The sequence below is a fragment of the Halichoerus grypus genome, chromosome 11 (assembly GCF_964656455.1).
Source record: "Halichoerus grypus chromosome 11, mHalGry1.hap1.1, whole genome shotgun sequence".
Lineage (NCBI taxonomy): Eukaryota > Metazoa > Chordata > Mammalia > Carnivora > Phocidae > Halichoerus > Halichoerus grypus.
This window is the reverse complement of record NC_135722.1, coordinates 15,624,274-15,650,298: the sequence shown is the minus strand read 5'-3', so window position 1 is coordinate 15,650,298 and position 26,025 is coordinate 15,624,274. Positions and strand designations below refer to the sequence as shown.

At 37.3% G+C, this 26,025-nt stretch overlaps 1 protein-coding gene across 12 annotated transcripts in view; it reads right to left on the bottom strand.

Moving 5' to 3' along the window:
- Positions 1-26,025, bottom strand: part of PHF21A (PHD finger protein 21A) — a 191,488-nt gene that overhangs the window by 122,280 nt on the left and 43,183 nt on the right. For all 12 annotated transcript variants that reach the window (XM_078058118.1, XM_078058116.1, XM_078058115.1 and 9 more), the window contains one exon: positions 25,788-25,853. In XM_078058118.1, coding sequence (XP_077914244.1) covers positions 25,788-25,853 — 66 coding nt within the window. The remainder of the gene's footprint in view (positions 1-25,787; positions 25,854-26,025) is intronic.

Genomic DNA, 26,025 nt, shown 5'->3' with positions numbered 1-26,025 from the left:
GTTTTGAGGAACCTCTAAACTGTTCTCCAGAGTGGCTGCACCAGTTTGCATTCCCACCAACTCCACCTGTGATTTTTAAATTATGGTGAGACTTTAAGACACTTTGAAGCAATCTGAATGTAGAATCCTTCTGGATTAATAATTTATCCCATTCTTTTACAGTTGTCTTGCCCAAATGTTACTGGGCAGCAATTTTTTACTAACTCACCTTTATCAGCTCTTTCCAAAGCATTTAACTTGGTTTTCATGGGAACAACTTGCTTTTTCATAAGTCACTGGTTTATGTAACAGTTCAATTACATAATTACAATAACAAGAACAAGTGGCATAAACAGGCTTGGGAACAAACACAACTCACTCTTGATAAGCATTCTACAACTGATGGGAGATGTATGTGAGTACCTTAGACAGCAACCTTCTGGCCACAGGCATTCAGAGGGACTGACAAGTGACAGTTAAGCCAATGAGTCAGTTAAGACTTTTCTCTGCACAGAGCTTTTACTGTTAGACAAATACTAGCCACAGGTTTCTTCCCATTGACCTTTCCAATTCCCTAGGGCAGTCAGTTCATCCCTTTACTAGCAGATCATCTGAACTGAGATGCAATGAAAAGTATCACCAGGTCTATATATTGCACCATCAGAGAACCATCATGTATAGAGGTAGCAGGAATCATGGAATCTCTTAATACAAAACACCTTAATGTACATCCAGACTCTCTAATTCAGATGTAAGGCATTTATAAGTTAACAATTAGGGGATCCATTTAAAATACAATAGAAAATGAGCCTAAAATCAGAATTTTTAAAACGCTCAACACTTTATTTCACTGAGAGTCTTTGAGGTAAAAGCCTCAAAAGGATATAGACAAGCAGAATAGGTCTGTTTTGCTAATTCAGAATCAGCTCCCATTTGGCAGGTGTCTCAAATGAGGACATTCTGGCAACAAAGAACTGCTGCCACCAGGAGGCTCTACAATGTACCTTTTATTGAAAGTCTTAAAATTTAAAATATTCTTGCTTCTCTATAGCTAATGTGATACCTTTTCAAATACACAAGTTTTCCATGGAAAGTTGTTTTTAGTAAAGTTACAGCATTTCTGCTCCCTACTCCCAGGTAATAAAGCCTCATATTTTGAATTTCATCTTAGAAAAAGAAAACAGAACTATTAAAAATGTTTTTAGAGGAGGCAGCATTTTTGTTTTCATTTCAGCCTTTCCCAACAAAGCTGATAACTCCAACCTTATTCCATGGGACATCTGGCGGAAGACTCCAAAAGCAAAATAGACTTTGCATTTTCACTGGCTTGGGCTGTGTGGGCCAGCATCCATAACAAAGTAATTCAAATTATTTCTAGGTTAAATACAGAAGTGATGACAATGGCAAAAGGAGGACTTTTACTTTAAGGACCTGTAAACCTTGACTGTTTTCAAATTAGTCTCAGCTAGTATCACAGTCAAGATTTCAAAACAAGGATCTGGACTCTTGAAAAATAGGTACTTGCTAACATATTTTTTAAAAAGATAGTGAATAAATATGTCAACAACTGTCAATTTCTAGGAATCTAAACTTGTTCAAGATGGACATGTCATTTCTATTGTCAATGGAACATTTTCTAGCATGTGTGTCTATTTCACCACAAGAGCGCTCCCAACCAATGAATCAGGAATTGGCTGTAAACATGTAACGTAGATTTCATAGATGCTCCTGTTTAAAAGACCTTTAGACAGAGAAACTTTAAGATTAGCTATACAATCTCTGTGCTTTGTGTTAGTAAACAAACCATGTGCTGCCCTATCCCTCAGGGCTCAGTTCCATAAAACAGTTACATTACTTACAAGCACAAATATTTTAGCCTTTTGCTGAGCTGATGGGCTTTTTACTTATCTATTTTTAAAAAGCTAGTCAAGGGGCGCCTGAGTGGCTCAGTCCTTAAGCGTCTGCCTTCAGCTCAGGTCACAATCCCAGGGTCCTGGGATCGAGCCCCGCATCGGGCTCTCTGCTCCGCGGGAAGCCTGCTTCTCCCTCTCCCACTCCCCCTGCTTGTGTTCCCTCTCTTGCTGTGTCTCTCTCTGTCAAATAAATAAATAAAATCTTAAAAAAAAAATAAATAAATAAAAAGCTAGTCAAGTGCCACATCTTATAAAAATAACTGATTTTATTTGCTTCAAACAGAGTAAAAAAAAAATCAAGATGGATAAAGTGTTGAAAAAAAAACCTCCAAATGTTAGCACCAAAAATAAATAAAAATATTATTGGTATTAATCTGTTTTGGTTTACCTAAAAGCCATAACAGATTTTTCCCGAGTTCATACTGTACTTGATTAAAGGAAACAGCCAGAATAGTTCTTTTCACTAGATCATGTCCAGAGGGCTATTAATGCTCGAGACCTTTTTGCGTCCCATCCTAGAACAACATAAGCAGTTATCATATCACTGCACAATTCACACGGATATAATCTTTGAGTGTCTCCGAGTTTTCCAGGACAGGGTTTCCTATCGTTTTTAGAATAGTCTTTCTCAACCAAGATTCCTCATTTGCACCACAGAACACAAAAACTTATTTCAGTGACTTTTTTTCAATTACCACAAGTACAATACATAACTAGTATCATTCTAGATCCACTGAAATATTAATTCAATACACATAATGGATGCCAAGAGCAATAGGGCTTACTTCTCCCACCAAACCCCATCTTGTTTAGAAACTGTAGAAAAGAATGAAATTTCTTGAATTACTTCGGAAAACTTAACACTTTTTGTTCTCCATGTTTTGCTTTCTAAATAGAGAAATAAAGAAAAAATTGGTGTCTCTTTAAAAATGTCAAATATAATATGGCTCAAGCTGAAATAAGGAAAACCAACTATCACTCTAACTGCAATAGTAGCGAGGGGTCTCACAAGTGCAAACAGTCAGTAGGCTGTTCTAGACCTTGCCCCACCTCACTAAAGAAGGATTGCCGCATCCTAACTGAAATCAGGTCTCACGAGAAGGCACTACCCACGAACTCTGGTGAAATCTAACCCAGAGCACAAAAACATAAAAATATGATTCTTAGGGGAATTTTCCTCTAAAACTCCAGGCTTGCACAGCACGTTTTCAAGCGTCTCACTGGGTGTCTTAGCTGCTAACCTGACTGATAGGTACAAAGCACTATCTTTAAAAATGTCTAATCTGTTTTTGAGGGAAATTCCAAACACACCACTTTTCCTACTTTGCAGAGGTTTTTCTGTCCGTTAATTTTCCAACTAGGAGAAGAACTCTAGTCCTGTAACATCTTACCTAAAAGAAAGTCTAGTTAAATATAAAGGATCTCACTTAAATCTGCAGAGAACAGAAACTGAAGACCCTGAATGCCTCCCTGCACTCTATCACTGCCCTTCCACAGGGGTGAGGAAAGGAGGAAGGTCAACTTAAAATTCTAAGATGTCAAGTATCAGAACCTCAAAACTTCCAATCACTTACTTAGAAAAAAATGAATGGATATATGCAATATCCAATGGATATATCCAACACCCATAATGTTTCCTTTTTACACTATGCTTAACTGTATTATACTCTTGGTAAAATGAAATCTGATTAAGACTTTTTTTTTTTATTAAAAGGCTATTTTGAAGGTCAGTTCAAAGCATGTCAAACTTGTCACACACGACTAAAAGAAAGGCCTTGACTTAGTCTTGTTGGACTGATATATTCTCAGCATCTAGAAGGATACCTGGCATATAGAAACATAATAAATATTTGCCAAATCAATTAATCGTTAAAGCTCTTCGTTACATTCAAGGTAGAAGTCCATCCAGCATGTTAAACAGCTTATTCTTTAAGAAAATGACCTTAAAAATGGGCACAATCTTTCCAGAGAGCAAGCAGGTAATATACAAGGCTTTGGAAGCTTTTTGGGATATTAGCCTAATACAGCTCCCTTTCTCTGAAAGGTGCTCCCTGATCTAGGCACATCTGTACTAGAGACATGGTCCCCTGGCCAAAGCTGACTGGACAAGGACTAGATACCTGGTCCAACCAGGCTCAGTACATTCCTTTCCCAAAAATCTGGAATGAGAACAAGCCAGCAAGTCTGGGATGGTCTCTTGAACAGAGAAGATATAAACTTAGGAACTATACAGTGTCCAGAAGACTTCTGTCTGCCAAGTGTACACAGAAGCTGAGAGAGAGGGGAAATGAAGCAGATGCAGAGAAAGACAAAGAGACAGCAACTCTCCAGTTCTAGTCCCAAAAGCTGCTCCTGGGTTCCTGAGTTGTTCTAACAGGTTCCAATAAATTCTCCTTTATGCTTAAGCTAGTTTGAGGCAGATTCCTTTACACAGAACAAAGTTTTTACAAAGACATGTAAAAAACCCTTACTTTCTCCTGATCCTGTCATTTTTCACTTCTAAGAAACAACCAAAATTATGTGCAAATATTTATGTTCCAGGATACATACTGCAGAGCTAGACATGAAACAGTAAAGAACCGAGAACAATCCAAATGTCTAAAAATCGTTAACTGACGGGGCGCCTGGGTGGCTCAGTCGTTAAGCGTCTGCCTTCGGCTCAGGTCATGATCCCAGGGTCCTGGGATGGAGCCCCGCATCGGGCTCCCTGCTCAGCGGGAAGCCTGCTTCTCCCTCTCCCACTCCCTCTGCTTGTGTTCCCTCTCTCGCTGTGTCTCTGTCAAATAAATAAATAATAAAAAATAAAAATAGTGAACTGACTAAATAACCCCTATACAGGTATCTCCTACTTTCCAAAAGTTTGAGTTATGCCACTTTGCTGTCACAAAAGACCTACATTATTACCTGTTTTGACTGAAACAAATCCAAAGAAAAAAAGCCATTACCATATTAATGTAGGTCTTTCATAAAAGCAAGATGGTAAAATGCAAACTTTCAGAAACTGGGGGATATGCTTCACTTTATGCCATTATTTTGGCTTATGAAAGGTTTCATAGGGACGCTCTATTTTCAATTAGCAGAGAAAACCTGTCCCATATGATAGGATACCATCAAGCCACTCAAAATTAATATTCTTGAGGAATATTTTAAAATGTAAAGAAATGCACAAGACACATTAAAAATAGGTTATTTCAAAAATAATAACCATAATGCCAATTTTATTTTTTAATACAAATGTATGGCATAGAAAAAAAAGGATCTACACATGGAAGTGAGATCACAGCGAAATTTGATTTTTCTCCCTTGAATTTTCCAAATGAACATTCATGACTTTTTTAAAAATGAAAAAAAAGTTTAAAGAAATGATAGACTACAACCCCTAGTGCCAATACCTGAGTCTCCTTTTATAGCTATGACATGTGCATGTACACACATACAAAGTTACACTGTAGTAACAAATTTTTTTATTTAAAAATTAACTCATAGATATTAAACAAAAGAGACTAGTTTTGAGTAGATGGATTTGAGGAGGAAGGTCCTCATTCCACTGAGGTGAAAAGGAAAGACGACCTCCCAGCCATTATTTATAATTTCATAAAAATTCAGAGAGTTAATAGCTTCAGAAATCAAGCTTCCCTGAAACAAAAGCAGAAAGAGCAAACAAAAGTCAAGGAAATGGGTATACTAGACCCCTTGTGATCTAGCTTTGTCTTTTTTTTTTTTTTTTTAAGATTTTTTATTTATTTATTTGACAGAGAGATAGCGAGAGCAGGAACACAAGCAGGGGGAGTGGGAGAGGGAGAAGCAGGCTTCCCACTGAGCAGGGAGCCCGATGCGGGGCTCGATCCCAGGGTCCTGGGATCATGACCTGAGCTGAAGGCAGATGCTTAACAACTGAGCCACCCAGGCGCCCCTAGCTTTGTCTTATTTATACACTCCCCAATACTCTCCCTCTCACTTGACAATCTAATAGTGTTCTCAACTAGTATGATCCATCCACCCCTTTAAATCAATGTAAATCTCATATTTTTCCTTGATGTTATTTGAAATTCAAAACAGTGTGAGCCACATGGCCTGGATTCATACAGGACTCTACCACTCACCGGCTCTGTGACCTTGGGCAAGTGACTTAACCTCTCCTCCATAAAATGGGGATAACAGTACTTATCTCCTAGGGTTACTGTGATGATTAAATGATTGAATTAGTATATTTAAAGCACCCAGAGAAGTGTCTGGCAAATAATAAGTGCTATATAATTGTACTATTACTAATATAATACTGAGCATTAAAAGGAAAATAATAGTGCAAAGTGCTTTGTTTTCAAACCATATAAGCTTACCTTTTAATCTTCACCTGACAGAACCTCTCCCCTAGCAATCCTAACTACTTGTAGTCCCTGAATATGCTTTGCTGTTTCCTATTCCTATACCTTTGCACATGCTGTTCTTTCTGCATGGAAGGCCTCTGTCTAGCAAACTGCTACTCATCCTTTCATACTCAACTCCAGCATCAGCTCATTTGTGAAGGCTTCCATAAGTTATTCTCACTGAGAGAATCTCCTCTCTGGGTACCATGTATATCCTGACTTCAAATTTACCGTAATTGTTTTCATGTTAATATTCCCTCTAAGAGCCTAAGCTCAGCAACCGTGGGCTCTAGATATACATTTGTATATCTAGAACTTAAATAATTCAGAGAGTACTCAATTTATTCAACAAATGTTTACTGACAGCCAATACATCGATGAACAAAACAAGTAAAAATCCCTGGCCTCATGGAGTTTAGTTTCTGAGCTGAGTATGGTACGAGATGGTATCAGTTTAAGGGCAGAAGAGACATATTACCCCATGGGGCTAAACCTATGAGTAATAGGCATTTATTATGTTTTATATTATTATAATTATCAGGGCCTACATCTTTTCTCCACCCAGAAGAGAAGCGCAACCAAAGGACACATTCATCTCTCTGGTAGACTCCTAAGGGATGTCTTAACCAACTGTAGAGCTGCATGTGGCTTGTACTAAGAAAAATGACAAAGGAGAATTAGAGAGGCCCAAGCAGCGTCCCTAGCACAGTCTGGGGATGTAGGGAAGGCCAAAGATTTAGTCAGCAGGTGATGTGCCTCAGGAGTCCAGGATACCCCACAAAGACTAAACATCCTATCTAATGCTAAGTCCAGACTTTCATTTTTCTATCTAATTTTTAAACTGAAGTAATATATACAAATAGCTTTAAAAGATAGTAATAGGGCACCTGGGTGGCTCAGTCGTTAAGCATCTGCCTTCAGCTCAGGTCATGATCCCAGGGTTCTGGGGTCGAGCCCTGCATCGGGCTCTCTGCTCAGCGGGAAGCCTGCTTCTCCCTCTCCCACTCCCCCTGCTTGTGTTCCCTCTCTCGCTCTGTCTCTTTCTCTGTCAAATAAATAAATAAAATCTTTTAAAAAAATTTAAAAATAAAAAATAAAAGATAGTAATACAAGACTTATGATACAAATAGCAGTCCCTTGTACCAACTCTCTCCAAATCTCTAGTTCTGTTCCACTCAGGAAACCACTTGCAAGTCTTTTAGAGATTTCTTCAGGTATTTAGCTTCTTATTTTAAAATATATACTCAATGTGATTTCCCAATTTTTCACTTTAATCATAACCTACTGAATTCTTACCACAGATAACTGTAATTTAGTTCTTACACTACCTTCTCTCATCCCATCCCCTACTATCATTAGTCATACCACAATGTTTAGTTAAATCCATATTTAAGGTTTGTATTATTAGAATCACGTAAAAAACATTAATCGGTGAGATAATTAGCTTACAGCAATTATACTTTTCTTGTACATTTTGTTGTTCCTGGAACTAAAAATGCCTTGCTTTGTTATTTGTTTGGTTTTCTATTTTCACATCATTAATTCTTCCCCATACTCTCCAAAGAAGCTATAAAACTGCTCTATATGATGGCTCAAAACACGTCACATCACAGAATATATCAGTCCATTTTTTCCCTTGGCTACATCTTTCCTAGAGTCCCCCCACCCTCTTGTCCAAACTAAACTGGTTGGTCTCTAAACCTGTTGTACAACAGTCATCTGGGTTTTTCCTTCATCAAACAGGGGATTTTCTTCATCTCTCTTTTGTATTGGATTCCCTATTTTCTGGTTCCATGTCTTCATCTTTACTGGTTCATTTTCTTGTTTTAATGGAGAACATCCTCTAGTAGCTTCCTCAAAAACAGTGCATGGGAGGTAAGTCTTGTGACCTTGCATGTCTACAATGTCTCTGTTCTACCCTCAGACATTTTTTTTTAAGGTTTTTTTTTTTAAGATTTTATTTATCCATTTGACAGACAGAGAGAGAGAGAGAGATCACGAGCAGCGGGAGCGGCAGACAGAGGGAGAGGGAGAAGCAGGCTCCCCACTGAGCAAGGAGCCCCCACACAGGGCTTTATCCCAGGACCCTAGGATCACGACCTGAGCTGAAGGCAGACGCCCAAACAAATGAGCCACCCAGGCGCCCCCCCTACCCTCCAACTTGATCAAGAGTTGGATTGAGAACAGAATTCCACATTGCAAGTTGCTGTTTTCCAGAATTTCAAAAACATCATTCCCCGTTCTAGCTTCCTGGGCTGCTGCTGACAAGTCTGATGCCATCTGATTCCCAGTCCTTGTTTGCAACTGTTTTTTTCCCTCTGAGGAAGCTTTTAACATCTTATTCCTGTTTTTCTAAAGTTTTGCAATGATGTGCCTCTCGGTATGGGGGTGTGGGTCTTTTTTCATCTGCAGTTGTCTGGTACTCAGTAAATTCTATTAACCTGGAATGTATGAGATGTCTGAGAAATTTCCTTATATTAATTACTGGATGATTTTCTCTTCTCCATTTTCAAGTATCTTGTCTCAGAATTTCTATTGGTCAGGCAGTAGACCCCTGGTGTGATCCTCTAAAATTTTTCTCTCTTCCGTCATTGATCCCTTCGTCTCTTCCCTTTATTAAGAGACTATTCCAATTTCATCTTCAAAACCTTTTTTATTATCAAGAGTCCTTTTTGTTTTCTAATTGGTCTCTTATTCCTAGTGTCCTGTTCTTGCCCCACAGATGCAATACCTTCTCTTACTGATTTGAGGATCTAAAGTTAGAGTTCTTTTGAAATGTCCCTTCCAATTTTCTGGGTCTGTTTTGATTTTCATTTTAGTGCCGCCCCTTATATATCTGAGATTCTTGGCTGTTATATTTAAGAATGAAGGAGTCAGGATGTGGAGCAACTAAAACTCTCATACACTGTTGGTAGGAATGTAAACGGTACAAATTTTGGCAGTTTCATTAAAGTTAAAAATACATGCACCATACCACCCAACCACACGTAGGTATATACCTAAGAGAGATGAAAGAATATCTCCACACAAAGGCTTACATATGAATGTTCACAGTAGCTTTACTTCTAATAGCTGGAAACCAGAAACAATCCAAAGAGTAGATCCTGTATAAGCCTATTTATTAAAATTCTAAAATATGTAAACTTAATCTATAGTGACAAAAGCAGACCAATGTTTGCCTGGGACAGGACTGGGGGGTGAGAGGAAGGGAGAGATTACCAAGGAACACAAGGAAACTTTTAGAGGTGATGGATATGTTCATTATCTTGATTTGATGGTTTCACCCCATCAAAAATTAAACCCTTTTAAAAATGTGAGTTTATTTCATATTAATTATACCTCAATAAATCTAGAGGACAGAGGGAGAATGGAAACAAGAAGGAGAGAGAAAGTATCCAAAATAAAAGAGGCTTTTAGAAAATGAGGTACTAAAATGAACTGAAAACCATGGGGCTGGCGTGTATATAAGAGGGTCTTCTCATTATTCGGTATATACCCTATTTTCAGTGTGGTGCTCCCTCCTGCCCTAGACTGTTACACTGTGCCTAATACCTCTGAGTCAAGTGTCCCCTGGTTAAATTTCTCTAGAGTAATGGCTGACAGACTTTTTCTATAAACAGCCAGGTCTTTGCCACAACTACTCAATTCTACCATTGTAGCACAAAAGCAGCCATAGACAATATGTAAATGAAAGACATGGTTGTGTTCCAGTAACTTTATTTACAAAAACAGGCAGCAAGCCAGATTTGGCCCAGGTGCAGGCCACAGTCTGCCAATCCCTGCTCTAGAGAATCATACTAGTCTTTCCGTCTTTGGAGAACTAATCAATTTCTCTTCAGAAGTGATGGCTATAAAATGCTTTATACCTAAAGAAGATAATTAAGCAAGTAAAAAGGGAAAGGGAAGTCACCAAAAAGGGATACTGAAAATCTAAAAAGAGTTGTATATAATCTTATCAGCTATTAGCAGCAGGGGCAATACTTCTGATAGCTTGCAAAAACTGTTTCATCTGAGGAACTCGTATCTAGGACAAACAGAAATCAGAGCGGGAAAAGTACATCTTCAGAAGTTTTTGTGACAGGTGTTTACAAATGGCTTCCAACTGTTACTTTTGCCTACCTTGACTTTAGTTGGGGGCTTTAAGGTGTGACTAATACTCTGGGAGACTGCGCTCCAGATTTTTTTAAATTGAAGTATAACTGACACACAAGGTAACATTTAGTTTCAGGTATTCAAAATAGTGAGTTAACAAGTCTGTATGTTATGCCATGCTCACCACCAGTGTAGCTGCCATCTGTCACCATACGACACTATTACAGTACTGCTGACTATATTCCCTGTGCTCTACGTTTTATCCCTGGGACTTATTCTATAACTAGAAGCCTGTACCTCCCACTCCCCTTCACCAATTTGGCCATCCCCTCACCCCTCTCCCCTCTGGCAACTATCAGTTTGTTCTCCGTATTTACGGCTCTGTTTTTAGATTCCACATGTAAGTGAAATCACATGGTATTGTTCTCTGTTTCACTTAGCATTATACCCTCTAGGTCTATCCATTGTCACAAAAATCTCATCCTTTTTTATGGCCACGTAATATTCCTGTGTGTGTTGGGGGAGGGTGTGATCCATTCCTCTGTCAACGGACACTTGGGTTGCTTCCATATTTTGCCTATCGTAAATAATGCTGCAATAATCATGGAGGCGCACATATCTTTTTGAATTAGTGTTTTTGTTTTCTTTGGGCAAATACCCAGTAGTAGAATTACTGGATCACATGATATTTTTATTTTTAATTTTTTTGAGGAACTTCCATACTGTTTTCCACAGTGGCTGCACCAATTTACATTCTCACCAACAGTACATGAAAGTTCTTTTTACTCTACATCCTCTCCAACACTTATTTCTCGTCTCTTTGATTCTAGCCATTCTGACATATATCAGGTGATATCTCACTGTGGTTCTCATTTGCATTTCCCTGATGGTTAATGATGTGGAACCTCCTTTCATGTGTCTGATAGCCACCTGCATGTCTTTGGGAAAATGTCTATTCAGGTTCTCTGCCCATTTTTTAATGGGATTTTTTGGGTTTTTTGGTGTTGAGTTGTATAAATTCTTTACATATTTTGGATATTAACTCCTTATCATAGATATCATTTGCAAGTATCTTCTCCCATTCAGTAGGTTGCCTTTTCGTTTTGTTGACGGTTTCCTTTGCTGTGCAGAAGCTTTTTATTTCAGTGTCGTCCCAATAGTTCACTTTTGCTTTTGTTTCCCTTGCCTGAGGTCACTCCAGATTATTTTAAAAATCAAATAAACATTCCATGAAAAAGGTGAACTGTGAAATAATACATTTTTTAAAAAATAAAGTAAGGCTGCTATCTCATTCTTTTTTTTTTTTTTTTTTTTTTTTTTAAAGAATTTATTTATTTATTTGACAGAGAGAGACACAGCGAGAGAGGGAACACAAGCAGGGGGAATGGGAAGGGGAGAAGCAGGCTTCCCGCGGAGCAGAGAGCCCGATGTGGGGCTCGATCCCAGGACACTGGGATCATGACCTGAGCCGAAGGCAGACGCTTAACGACTGAGCCACCCAGGCGCCCCTGCTATCTCATTCTTAATTAAAAGGTCGATTAATTTATGCTTCTATAAATCTGTCTCAAATTCATGACTAACTGCTACAATCTGTAATAAATGAGATACATACTTAGGAAAACAAATCTCAAGTTCTGTCAATGCACACACTCCCCAACTTCACTAAATTCTTTTCCTTCAAGCATTATAACTTTTCAGGATAAGTTTATCTGTGCTTCCTGACTCCATAGTAACAGGAGTGCTAATTTCTTTTCCAATTACTATATTAGATGACAGAAGCACTAGATAAAATGAGATCAGCAATAATCATTCACTGCTCATAAAAAGAACTAAGTTCAGAATTGATCTCTATCTTTAGTTTTCTTCTTGGTCAAAATGATATAATTTGTTTTGGCAAAAGGTGGAAAGGTTTTTTAAAAGGTGATGGAGGTCGGAATAGGAGAAAAGGTGACAAATTAAACACATTAGTTGTAGATTTCTAGGGCCTCATTTTTCAGAGCAAAAGAATGTTTGGTGCTTAACTGACAGAAACTAATAATCACTCTTGCCATTTTCAGACAGAGCTTTTCGGAAAGAGGTTAGCCAATCCCTACTGATTCACACAAACATTTGCTTCCTGAACTCGGAGTGAATCAACTTTAGGGAACATATCTTCTGTGAAGATAATTTTACAGGGCAGCCTCTCTAACCAGCTACCATGTGAAGACAGCAGCCCAAGAGTAAACTTCTTTTTCCTGTCTGGTTCTCTCACCCTCATCTGCTGGGAAAAAGAAATGCAAGAATCTGTGATCTGGCGTATCATTTATAGTGTTCAACATTTAAAAAAACTGAAATCCATAAATACCATTGGGTTTTGATAAACTCTGGTTTCCCTGAATAATTTAGGTGTGAAGGTATTGTTAACAAAGGGACATCAAGGCTGCTATGCTTCAAAGGCACAGGATATTAATATTAGTAACAACGGTGACAATATAGTTTATAAACAAATATTTTAAATATCAAACAATTTTAAAAATAATTTATAGCTCACATTTGAAATAAATTACATTATTTTCTATAATAGATTTACTTTCTTATAATATATTGCTTTGGCAAATAGTAAAATTATTTTTGCATTCCTTGCCCTAAAGCAGGTTGCTAGCTTAGGGTAGCAAAGGGAGACTTTTCTAAAACCAGTAACAAGCACTAATGGATATTTTAACTTTATAGTATTTTAGGATTCACACACCTTCAGATATACATTATAATTAATTTACATTAGTAGAGAAAACTGTTACAGTTATAGATGGAGACAGACACTGTTGATTGCTTTTTCATCACCCATTATTCTCTATCCCTTCTGCTTCCTATGCTAACAAAACCAATTTTGTTTGGGTATCTAGCCTCCAAATGTTTGAGAGGCAAGTCCTCAGCTCCAGAAGCTAAATCAGTCTTGGATCCACTCTTCTTGCCGGTGACTACTTTAAGCATTGGCATGTGACAAAAATGGTCAATGAGATGTAAAGTCTGTTGAAGGGCCTCTAACTAAGGTTTTCCCTGCTCTTAAAAAGAGACATTTAAGAATAACTGGTCCTTTTATTTTTGCCCCAGAATGTTCATGTGTGAGGATATAAAGCCTGGAGCTACAGCAATGACCACAAGCAATGTCTGCTGACACACTGAGAGTGGCAGAGCAGAAAGAGGACTAGAACATGGGTTCTGATGGTGTTGCTGAATCGCTGAACTTGGAACTCTAGCAATTTGTTAGGTAAGTCCACTTATTGTTTCAGCTACTTTTAGTTAGCCTTTCAGTTACATACAGCTAAAGGCATCTGAACTGGCAATTATAATGCCCATATTACAGATGAGGAAACCAGTTCAGAGAAATTCTATAGATACAAGGCCAGTCACGATTAGAACCTCTTGCTTTTAACAAATGTTTAAATACCACTGTGCATGAAGCACTAGGTATACACCAGGTTTTTTTGTTTTTTTTTTAAGATTTTATTTATTTATTTGACAGAGAGACACAGTGAGAGAGGGAACACAAGCAGGGGGAGGGGGAGAGGGAGAAGCAGGCTTCCCGCCGAGCAGGGAGCCCGATGCGGGGCTCGATCCCAGGACCCCGGGATCATGACCTGGGCCAAAGGCAGCCGCTCAACCGACTGAGCCACCCAGGCGCCCCATATACACCAGGTTTTAAGTGTGAAGAGAACACAGTTCTTAGAGACTCACAATCTGGAAGGGAGATAAACATATCAACAAATAGTTAAAGAAATGTGATAAAGAGAAACAGAGCAAGGAGCTATCAATTCACAAGAAAAAGCATTTAACTATGCCAAAAGATGTTAGGGATGAATATATCTGAGAGATAACAAACTTTTTTCTTGAGTTATTTAAAATTTCAAAAGACAACTTCCTATGACTCTTATATTTCAAAATAAACATTTAAAAAAAAAAAACTTCCAAAGAAACAGATGTAATCTTATAAACATAATGTTGAATAAAATAAGACAGAAAAAAATACACCCTATGTGATTTCATATATAAGCAACATTAATCTATGCTGTTAAAAGTCACAACAATGGTTTCTCTGGTGGAAGGGAATCAGAGTAAAATGAAGAAAGCACAAAAAAGTTTCTGTATAAATATCTGATACTGATGGTGCTAGTCATCCAGGTGTTTCAGCTTGCAAAAATGTATCTGAACTATATATACATACACATAAATTTATACACATATATGTGTAGTTTTCTGTATTTATACTATACTTCAGTAGTTTAAAAAACTAATATGTTCCTTATAAAAAATACAGATAATAAGAATATAAAAAGTTAAAAGTGCCAACTTCCTTGGTCACCTCTCTGGAATCCCGTATTTCTGAGAGGAAATCACTATTAACAGCTCCATGTAAATAATTCTAAATAATCTAGAACTTTTCCCACATATTTTCTTTTTTTTTTTTTAAAGATTCTATTCATCTATTTGAGAGAGAGAGACAGCAAGAGGTGGGGAAGAGCAGAGGGAGAAGCAGACTCCCCGCTGAGCAGGGAGCCCGCCACAGGGCTCGATCCCAGCACCCTGGGATCATGACCTGAGCAGAAGGCAGATGCTTAACTGACTGAGCCACCCAGGCACCCTCCACATATTTTCAAGTATAAATAACCATGAATGCATACATACAAATTTTTTTTAGTATTTTGTATTTTAAATAATAAATCATACTGTAATGTTTTACAATTTGATTTTTTACCTTCCATTCATCTTTCCACTCAGTTAAGTACTTCATAATATGCATATATTGTCAACTCTTATGTATTACTTGCTAATGCACACTGATATATGTTTGTTTTCAATTTTTCATGCGTGGCTATTTCTGTACTGTATTGTCCTGTAAATGAGCCTGCGGGTCAAAAAGTAGACTATTACACCAGGTTTAGTACTAAACAAAGAAGATAGGAAAGAATATTCCAGGTCGAAGAAACGATAGAGCATAACCAAGAAAATTTAAGTATGTGTCAAGTCTGGAGGACAAGGTGTGTATGAGTTCAATGGAGAGGCTCATGGGTAAGATAATGAGGGGTTTTCTGAGCCACTGTAAGGAGTCCGGATTTCTTCCTAGAGTCTAAGGCAAAGGGAGCTACTGAAGCGTCATAAACAGGAAAGTCAACATACAAGGGTTGTATTTTATACCCTCCTGTTAATAGTGAAAGGTTGGATGATAAAGATAGGACTGGATGCAATGGGATGCCATGGAATGGAAGTAGGGGAGTATGGACAATGTTAAGGAGCTTGAATAAACAAGACTTTGCAATTATGGATAAGAGACTGAGAGAGAGACAAAAGGTCCATGATGCCTTCCACGTTTTGCTTGGCCACTAGATAAATGGAATGTCATTAACTGAAAAGGGAAGGAAGAAATAGAATTTGAAGGGGGTTCTATCTGGAGAATATGGAGCTCTGGGATATCCAATAGGCAGAAGCTGAAAATACACATCTGTCTAGAGCTTAGAAGAGAGAGGGGAAGAAGAAATAAAGGTTTGGAGGTCACTGGCATTCAGTGGTGCCACCCATGGGGGAAAAACAGAGTAAGATGAAAAGAAAAACAAGGACGAAACACCACAGAATATTAATTTTTAAAGGGTAAGCTGAGGAAGAAGTGCCTGAGAAGAAAAGCGAGTGGGTGCATTTGAAGAGGTCAATAAACTAAGAAAGGAAGGTTCTTGGTTCTCTGAAGAAGAAAACCTTAAGAAGGAAACGGTCATTAATCTGAAATGCTACAGTCAGTTCAAGTAAAATGAAGTTTAAAAAATGTACTTTAAATTTGGCAATTATGTTACTAGAAGTTTCAGTGAGCTCACTAGAGCAGAATGAAGATGGAAACTAACTGCAGTGGGTTGATAAAGGGGCTATAAGGTAAGGAAAAAGTAACATCAAATAGAGACTAAGCTAAGATTAAGCTTTCTTAGAAGTTTAATCATGAAGTGACACAGAGACAGGGCAATGGCAGAAAGAAATTAAGAAACAAAGGAATTCTTGTTATTTAAAAGATAAAAGAAATGTAAGCATGTTTTATAAGGTCAGGAGAAGCCTAAAGAGAACCCAAAGGAGGTACAACAGACAGAAATGAGTGATGTAGCAACATCACAGAGGAGACTGTTTCTAGATATATCAGGTTTCCAGACTGCTGGCCCGACTCATTTACTGGTTTATACTACTTCACTTGATAAAAGTTCCTTTTGTGAAACTAAGACAAAGCTGCTCTGATTTGAAACAGTTAAAAATGGAGGGTATTATGCTAAGCGAAATAAGTCAATCAGAGAAAGACAATTATCATATGATCTCACTGATATGAGGAATTTGAGAAACAAGACAGAGGATCATAGGGGGAAGGGAGGGAAAAATGAAACAAAATGAAACCAGAGAGGGAGACAAACCATAAGAGACTCTCAATCTCAGGAAACAAACTGAGGGTTGCTGGAGTGGAGGCGGGTAGGAGGGATGGGGTGGCTGGGTGATGGGACATTGGGGAGGGTATGTGCTATGGTGAGCGCTGTGAATTGTGTAAGACTGATGAATCAGGGGCGCCTGGGTGGCTCAGTTGGTTAAGCGACTGCCTTCAGCTCAGGTCATGATCCTGGAGTCCCGGGATCGAGTCCCGCATCGGGCTCCCTGCTCAGCACGGAGTCTACTTCTCCCTCTGATCCTCCCCCCTCTCATGCTCTCTCTCATTCTCTCTCTCAAATAAATAAATAAAATCTTTAAAAAAAAAAAAAAAAAAAAGACTGATGAATCACAGACCTGTACCCCTGAAACAATACATTATATGTTAATTAAAAAATGTTATTGAACATTCTTAAAACATTCAAGTAGGAAACAATATTGAGAATATTTTTTCTCAAAAAAAGGGAACTGAACTATTTGAATGGGAAATCTTTTTTTTTTTTTTTTTAAGATTTTATTTATCCATTTAACAGAGAGAGACAGCGAGAGAGAGAACACAAGCAGGGGAAGTGGGAGAGGGAGAAGGAGGCTCCCCACCGAGCAGGGAGTCCAATGCGGGGCTCAATCCCAGGACCCTGGGATCATGACCTGAGCCGAAGGCAGACACTTAATGACTGGGCCACCCAGGCACCCCTGAATGGGAAATCTTTTAACGGTAAAATGTCTTACCATGGACATCATAGGCCACCTTACTAGATTACTAGCTTCTTGAAAGCATAATGAATTAATACATTCAAAAACACTTGCTACATATCTACTATGCTAGGCTGGAGGGGTACAAATATGAGCAAGGAGCTATCTATCCTCAAGGAGCTTACAAATAATTATAACACAGTGCAATGAAAACAAATAAGAGAGGTGGGCACAAGTACCATGAAAACACAGAAGGGTATCTAGCTTTGCCTGGAGAGTGGAAAGAAGTCAAGGAAAACTTTCTAGAGGATCTTTGCTTACATTGGATCTTCAGAGGATAAGTAGGAATTTACCAGGTAAAAAGGAAAGAGAATTCCTGCTATAGAGAAAGCATATGCAAAGGCACAGAGAATTGAGAGAGCCCAGTATAGGTAGGTGACACCAGGGAACTTCTGGGGTATGTAAGAGGATGCAAGAGAGTCAATCAAGAATGAGCTGCTAAAGGCATCAGTGCTAATGAGCTTGAACATCTTGAAGGTTATAACCCAGTCACAGGGAAGTAACACTGAAAGATTTTCTTTCTTTTTTTTTTTTTTTAATTTTAATCCCAGTATAGTTAACATTCAGTGTTATTATTAGTTTCAGGTATAAAATATAGTGATTCAACACTTCCATCTATCACCCAGTGCTCATCAAGGTAAGTGTACTCTTAACCCCTTTCACCAATTTCACCCATCACCCTACCCATCTCACCTCTGGTAACCACCTGTTCTCTATAGTTAAGAGTCTGTTTCTTGGTTTGTCTCTTTTCCCCCCCTTTGTTTGTTTCCTTTCTTAAATTCCATATATGAGTGAAATAATATGGTATTTGTCTTTCTCTGACTGGTTTATTTCACTTAGCATTATACTCTTTAGATCCATCCATGTTATTGCAAATCACAAGATTTTGTTCTTTTTTATGGCTGAATAATATTCTACTGTGTATGTATACTACATCTTGATCCATTCATCTACTGATGAACACTTGGGTTGCTTCCATAATTTGGCTAAATAACGCTGTAATAAACACAGGGGTGCAGGGGCACCTGGGTGGCTCAGTTGTTAAGCATTTGCCTTCGGCTCAGGTCATGATCCCAGAGTCCTGGGATCGAGCCCTGCATCGGGCTCCCTACCCAGCCGGGAGCCTGCTTCTCCCTCTCCCACTCCCCCTGCTTGTGTTTCCTCTCTAGCTGTGTCTCTCTGTCAAATAAATAAATAAAATCTTTAAAAAAAAAACACAGGGGTGCATATATCCCCTTGAATTACTGTATTCATATTCTTGGGTAAATACCCAGTAGTGAGATTACTGGATTGTAGGGTAGCTCTATTTTTAATTTTTTGAGGAACCTCCATACTGTCTTCCACAGTGACTGCACCAGCCTGCATTCCCAGTAACAGTGCACGAGGGTTCCTTTTTCTCCATATCCTCACCCACACTTATTTCTTGTGTTTTTGATTTTAGACATTCAGACAGATGTAAGCTGCTATCTCATTGCGATTTTGATTTGCGTTTCCCTGATGATGAGTGATGTTGAGCATCTATTCATGTGTCTGTTGGCATCTTTGGAGAAATGACTGTCTATGTCTTCTGCTCATTTCTTAATTGGATTATTTGTTTTCTGGTGTTGAGTTTTGTAAGTTCTTTATACATTTTGGATACTAACCCTTTATTGGGTATGTCATTTGCAAGATTTTCATTCTTTGCACCCTCCAGGACCTAGTACCAAGCCTTTCACTATAGAAAACTCGCAATAAATGTATGAGGAATAAACAGAAGAGTAAGAATCTTAGAATGATAAAGACATTTGAAAAAACACAGATCCCAGGGAGAAGGGAATAGACTATTTAAAAGCACAAAGTAATTTACTAATGAAGTCAAAGTCATACTGGCTAAGGCCTTGTTAAATAAGCCTTTGTTCTGCACACCATCTACTAGTCAAAAGTTAAGATTAATGTTCTCCAAAGAGTCAAAATGAAGAGTCCCTAAATACAGTGCTTGAAAAAAGTTCCACAAACTTAGACTTGGTCTAAATTTTCATTGCTTGAGGCAAATGCTCTTCAATAAGCGACAAGCAAAGAAAGAAAAAAAAAATACAATAGATCCCAAGTAGTTCATTGTCAAGACATGTAACATCTGACGAACGTTAAGACTTTCAAACTGAAACGAAAAAGTCATTCCATGGGGCTCCTGGGTGGCTCAGTCAGTTAAGCATCTCTTGATTTTGGCTCAGGTCGTGATCTCAGGGTTGTAGGATCTACACTGTGCTGGGCGTGGAGCCTGCTTAAGATTCTCTCTGACCCTTCCCGCTCCCTCCCCCCGCTTTGTCTCTCTCCCTCTCAAAAAGAATAAAATAAAAATAAAATAAAAACTCATTCCATTTGCCAGTATTAAAAATAAATGATTAGAATGAACTAAGAAGATTGCCCTAACCTACTAAGATAAGCAAATTGCTGCATTTGGCAGAAATCACCACCTTACTAGATTCCCTCCACCACACTCAGGTAAAATGTCCTATAATAACATGGCACACATTATTAAAATATGAGTTACTTCATCAAGCTTCTTTGTCAATCTTTGATTAGTTAGGTACAACTATTGGCAATAGTGACGACTGTACTCTAAGAATAAAGGTTAAAAAAAAAAACAAAAAACAGAAGAAGCTGATCCCCTGTGTACACAAGAGGAAGTAAACTCAACAAACAACTGGACCAATGGTTTCCCATAAATACTGTGCAGGAGGGATGAACCTGACTGAATCCTAGGGAACTCCTAAGCTCTGGACAAAGATGAAGTCAGATTCCCACCATAATTTAAGAATCTCTAAGACAATAACAATTTTCAATGCTAATGTGATGAGCCAATCACACTAGTTTGGTTATGAATGAAAAAGAGTAACATTCTATGGTCATCAGCATCAGAGGCTGGAGATAGTCATGTATCAGGTTACCATTATTAGACTACAAGAACTAATTTACTTACTTGACTCCAAGGCAATGAAGCCTAAAGGCAATGTAATTATTGTGCCTAATGTCCTATTTCAAAAAATATTTGATAAAGGGCCACAGAATAGTTTAGGAATACAATTTACTAAACAAAACAGAATGAAGAATACAGTGATCTGGATTCTAGTCTCAAATCAGATACTGATTAATTATATATATAATCATGGCTAAGTCACAGTCCACGTCCCAGTTTATGTATTACAGTGATGTACTTACTCATGACTGCATTAAATGTTCTAAGTCCTTAAAAAAAAGTAGTACTTGGAAAAAAAAAAAGTGGTACTTGACATGTAAGATGAAGGTGCTCCATATGAGATGAAGTTAACCACTATGACTAAAGCTAACCTATTCCGTTTAATTAGAACTCACCTTCAAAAACATTCAGTGCATTCAACAGATACATGTTCATAAATTCATAAAAGGCATTATTCAAACATTCCATAAATAAGGAAATAGACATATTAAATTATTAACTCAAAATCTATGAAAAAGTCTGTTACAGAATCAGGAATAGAATCAAACTCCAGTTTCCCCTCCCCCACCCACAGTCCATTGTTCAAGTCACCTACTTGGCTTAAATAATGTTGTTCTATGCATCAGAAACATAATTAGTTATGACAGGAACAGAAACTTCGCTCCCAAAGGCTTCAAATCTATTTTAGTAAAATATGTTCAAATTTAAAATGAGAATGGTTTCATAAATGGCAACTATTTATTAAACCCAGAAAAGTATTTCATCTTGTATTAGGTTAAGCAATCTGTAAGGAATAGAGACTATAATTTTAAACATAGAGCTGGAAAAGCAAACCAGGAGCAAAGACCAAAGACTGTGGAGATGTCTACCTTTCTAAAAAAGAAATAAGAAAAATAGGAGAAAGGATAAAAGAAAAATAAAACCTAAAACTGAAATGTTTCTAAGAAATACAATGGAATATCTGTACCATGGACAAACAGCTTGAAAAATATACTTCCAGATAAGCATCAGATACCTATTAACCCATCTTCCACATTAGCAAAATGTTTTTTTCGCCCACAGGGTATCTCCTGGGGAAAACTAGGTACTGTCATATATGCTGTTAAGTTGATAACAGCATTTTCTGGAGGCTATTTGGAAATAAGTCATAAAAATTCGTTTTTTAAAAAATATATATACTTAAGTTCTTTTATACTAACTTTAACCAAGTAAAGTAGATGGATTATTGTTCTCAATTCTTTATATTCTATTATAAAATTATACATCCACACCCTTTGTCATGTAACTTTGCAGGGCTTAGCCACATGACTTGTTTTGGCTAATGAGATATTAAAAGACTTGATGCCAGCAGAGGCTTAAGATGTATTTTGGTAGTTTGGTCTGCGTCTGGTATTCTGGTGAAGTGGGTATGCCCCAGGTAGCTGCTGCCTCTTTATGGCAGGCCTCAGAGTGAATAAGTACAGAGCAGATCTAACCCAACCTGTAGCCTGGAGGCAGGGCTAGCCAACCCACAAACTGAAGTAGATGTGTCTGGGCCTAGATCAGGAAAGCAGATGTGTCCAGCCTAGATCAGGAAAACCCCAGGTGAGGTACAGACCCAGTGTGAAAATAAACGTCGTAAGTCACTCAATAAAACACCAGTTTGTTTTGCAGAACTATTACAGCAACAGCTGACCAATACACCCAGTAATCTCACACCTAAGAATGTATCCTAAGGCAATCAGAGAGAAACAAATTCACATATGTATTTCTATCATAGCGATATTTATAATAGCAAAAAACTGGAAACATCCTATCATCAAATATTAGAAGACTAACCAATTATAATCCAGCCAGACCACTAAATATTTGAACCTATAAAAATCGTATTTTTAAAAAACACTAAAAAATGTAAGATGTTCATAATACTTTCATTTTTAAATGAAATGTTCAAAAAGATGACTATTTTAAAAAATTATCTAACCTCTATCCTGACAAGCAAAAGACCACACATCATGCCAAAATGAGGAGGGAGGGGTGCAGAATAAGAATGAACCCTGTTAGGCTCCCTGCTCAGCGGGAAGCCTGCTTCTCCCTCTCGCACTCCCCCTGCTTGTGTTCCAGCTCTCGCTGTCTCCGGCTCTGTCTCTGTCAAATAAATAAATAAAATCTTTAAAAAAAAAAGAATGAACCCTGTTAAAGAAATTAATAGTTGCTTCCACATTTCAGTATTAAAATAGATGGATTCTCTGATTACAGTGGTTCATATACCAAGAGGAGAATGTCATTGGATATTTAAATGCTAACTCTCCCTGGAACAGACAAAAGTTTGGTGTTGAAAATTTTTTAAATAATGTTTCTTGTCTATTTCTAGTTATAAAAAGCAAATATATTTATTATACAGATTAAAGCAAATATACATAAGACCTTAAAGAAAAAATAAACCACCTGTAAATTCATTACCTTCCCACATTTCATAGTGACACTGTTTCTACATGTATTTACATGCCTACATACATATATACATATGACACACTCAAAAGTGGGATTATAATGCATATAAAGCTGCACGTGCTTTTTCACTTGCTTTATCATGAGCACACTATATGATTAAAATATTTTTGAAACCATGATTTTTAATGGCTCCGTAACACATAATTTGTTTAACCAATCAAGTCTGGGGATTTCCCGAGTTAAAACTGTCAACCACAAATTAAAGCCCTGTGGGTCAAGGAGCTGACTTCAAAATCTGCAATGGGGAGTTTATTCAAAAATCTCAAGTTACAGTTTGAAAACACTGGAGCCTTCTAACCAAGAATTCAATGAAATTCACTGAGTTTTAGCCATGAGAGATGCTCACTAAAGACCATATTTTCCCAAATGGAGCATAACATTTCATAATTAGTCTTGAGGAAGAAACCAATTAAGTATCAAATATTGAGGTAGTAATAACAAATAAGAACTAGTACGTGCCCATTGTAAGAATTAATGACTATCTACAATGTTTTGTTTTTTTAATAAAGCAAAAAAAGAGAATGTATGCATCTATTACTTGTATAAATTTTCAAGCGGATATAGAAAAAATGACGACAGAAAAGTGTACATAGTATAAAAAGAATAGAAACAAATAATGATACAGGATTAGTAGTTGTTAATTCTGGAATATGACATTCTTTGTACTTTGCTGTATTTAGCATTTTCCCCACAACCAGAAAAATTGTTAAATAAAAATATTTGTCATGTGAGTAAGATAATTCAGATTTTAGTTATTGAAGTAAAAGGAAAATCAGTATTTTGCCAGAGGCTAAGTAGATCTTTTGAGAAGGAAACCAGAATGCTAGGCATTCAGCATTAGGCGTTTATTGTAAAATAAAACTATTTTAAACTGAATATCAATGTTTTATGTTGGAAATAAGTCTGAGGAAGGCCCAGCTTTTGAACTTTATATCTGTGCTTTCTTCAAGTACTAGCCTACCTAAAAATATATTTTCTGTTCTATCAAAAAGGTTGTTTTAACAGTTAAGCAAATATTTTAAAAATTTCAAGGTTGCATTTCAGTTTCTGACTCCATTCTCTTTACTTTTTTTACTTTGTATACCTAAGGTTTTCCTGATGCCAGGCCCATTTTTTAAAATTCTAGTTTCTAAAATCCAAACTTAGTTCAGATGAGAGAGTTTACCACTTGATGAACTGTCTTACCGAACATAAACATAAATGGTTGCAATTTTCTATTAAGTGAGGTCCCTAGTAGAAAACAGAAATTAAAAAGTTATAGAAATAAACCAAATCTTTACATCAGTTCTCACAAAAATTTCAAATAAATGTAAATTTTTTCAATTGCCCCATTTTCTCCAAATCTAGCTTTAGAGTGTCTTAACTTTGTGACAGCATCCCCAACCCCCTAACTCCACTAATCAGTTCTCACCTTCTTTCCCTGCTGGAACACGTGAATTTTTCAGCAAAAGTGACTCATTCATTGGCATCTTGTCAAACTAACCCTGAAACTATAAGGAGGCTCAGCGCTAACAGAATTCTAAAGCTAGAACACTTTCACTAACACACATCAATTTGACTTTAGAGAACTGAATCACTTTCAAAGCCAAATACATACTAACGAACTCTGTTTATATTTTCCCTTACAAATTGTTCTCCACCATGCTACCTCCTCCCAATTTTATTTTGGCAATTCCCTAATCTAAAATATCTCCTGTCTCTGGAGAAGACAAGATGGGGGAACGCAGAAGCATAAGAACAGGACCGGGGAGAAAAAAAGCAGTTGTGTTCACTCAGCTTGGAAAAAGATTCTATTCTGAACAATTAACGGCTCACATGCATTCCACATAGTTCTCAAAATTTATTTCTCCCCTTAGTTAAATGAAAACACAATAGAAAACACAATACAAACACAATCAGAAATCTCCAGAGATAAATTACTCTCATTACTATTATTTCACTAAATAAAAGTTTAAAAAAAAACACATGAAAATCAATTATTGAGAACTATTTAGTCAAAAATCTTCAATAAGATGTCACTAGCAGGAACTATCAACTGCAAATCACCTTATGCTTTTGGTTTACACGTTCACCTATGCCAAGACAGAAAACTGCTCCTTTTAACCAGAGGGAGAGCGGTGGGGAAGGAACAAGAAAACACATGCTTTGTCAGGTTACCATAGACATTTACTTAGCGTTCTATCAATTGTCACACTCCACCTGGTGGCAGGAGCTGCCTGAACTGGTGAAGTAGAGGTCATTATACAAGAAATTCCAAAGACTACTTTCCAGATGTCCTTGGAAAAAAAGTAAGATACTCTTCTCTTGCTCTATATAAATAAATCCAACAAGGTTCCATCTAATAAAGAATAACATAAAGGTATGACAATAATCAGAATGGGAGACCTACATTTACAGCTATTTATTTACAACCATTTTCTCCACAGTAAGTTAAATGTCATCTCAAGCCTTTAAAACAGGTTAACAAGACACATCCAGCAACTACAAGATTCTCTATCACACACTCCCACTAACTTTCTTTACCTCTTTCCCCTATGGGTAAACTAGAGAGTTTAATTAACACAGTTAACAGCAGCCTGCCACATTGCTTTTAGGTATTTGCCAGTAACATATACCCATGGGATACTCTAGACACTGATTTCAACCAAAAATAAAAATAGATAAACAGAGCTCAAACAAAATTAAAACTGAGTCTGGCTGCCCACACTTATTTTCACACATGAGGAAAAATAGCAGTTCTCCTAGAAGCCTCAAGCAGACATATCTTTAGAACACAATGTTAAAAATATGCCCCCCACCCTTTTCCCCTACCTGTTTCTCACTCAAAGCTGTGATTTTGGCTTGGAGTTCATGAAGCTGTTTCTTTAAATCAGCATTCTGATTGGAAAGAAAAAATATCTGTGAGAAAGATATTTCATTTGTTAACAGAATAGTAGCAAGAAGACTTTATGCATACTGTATTACAAATGATGAAGCAATCTTAAGCATTTAGCCAATCAAATTTGTCATGCATTAAACTGTAGTCATATTATCACCACCTAATGTAGCT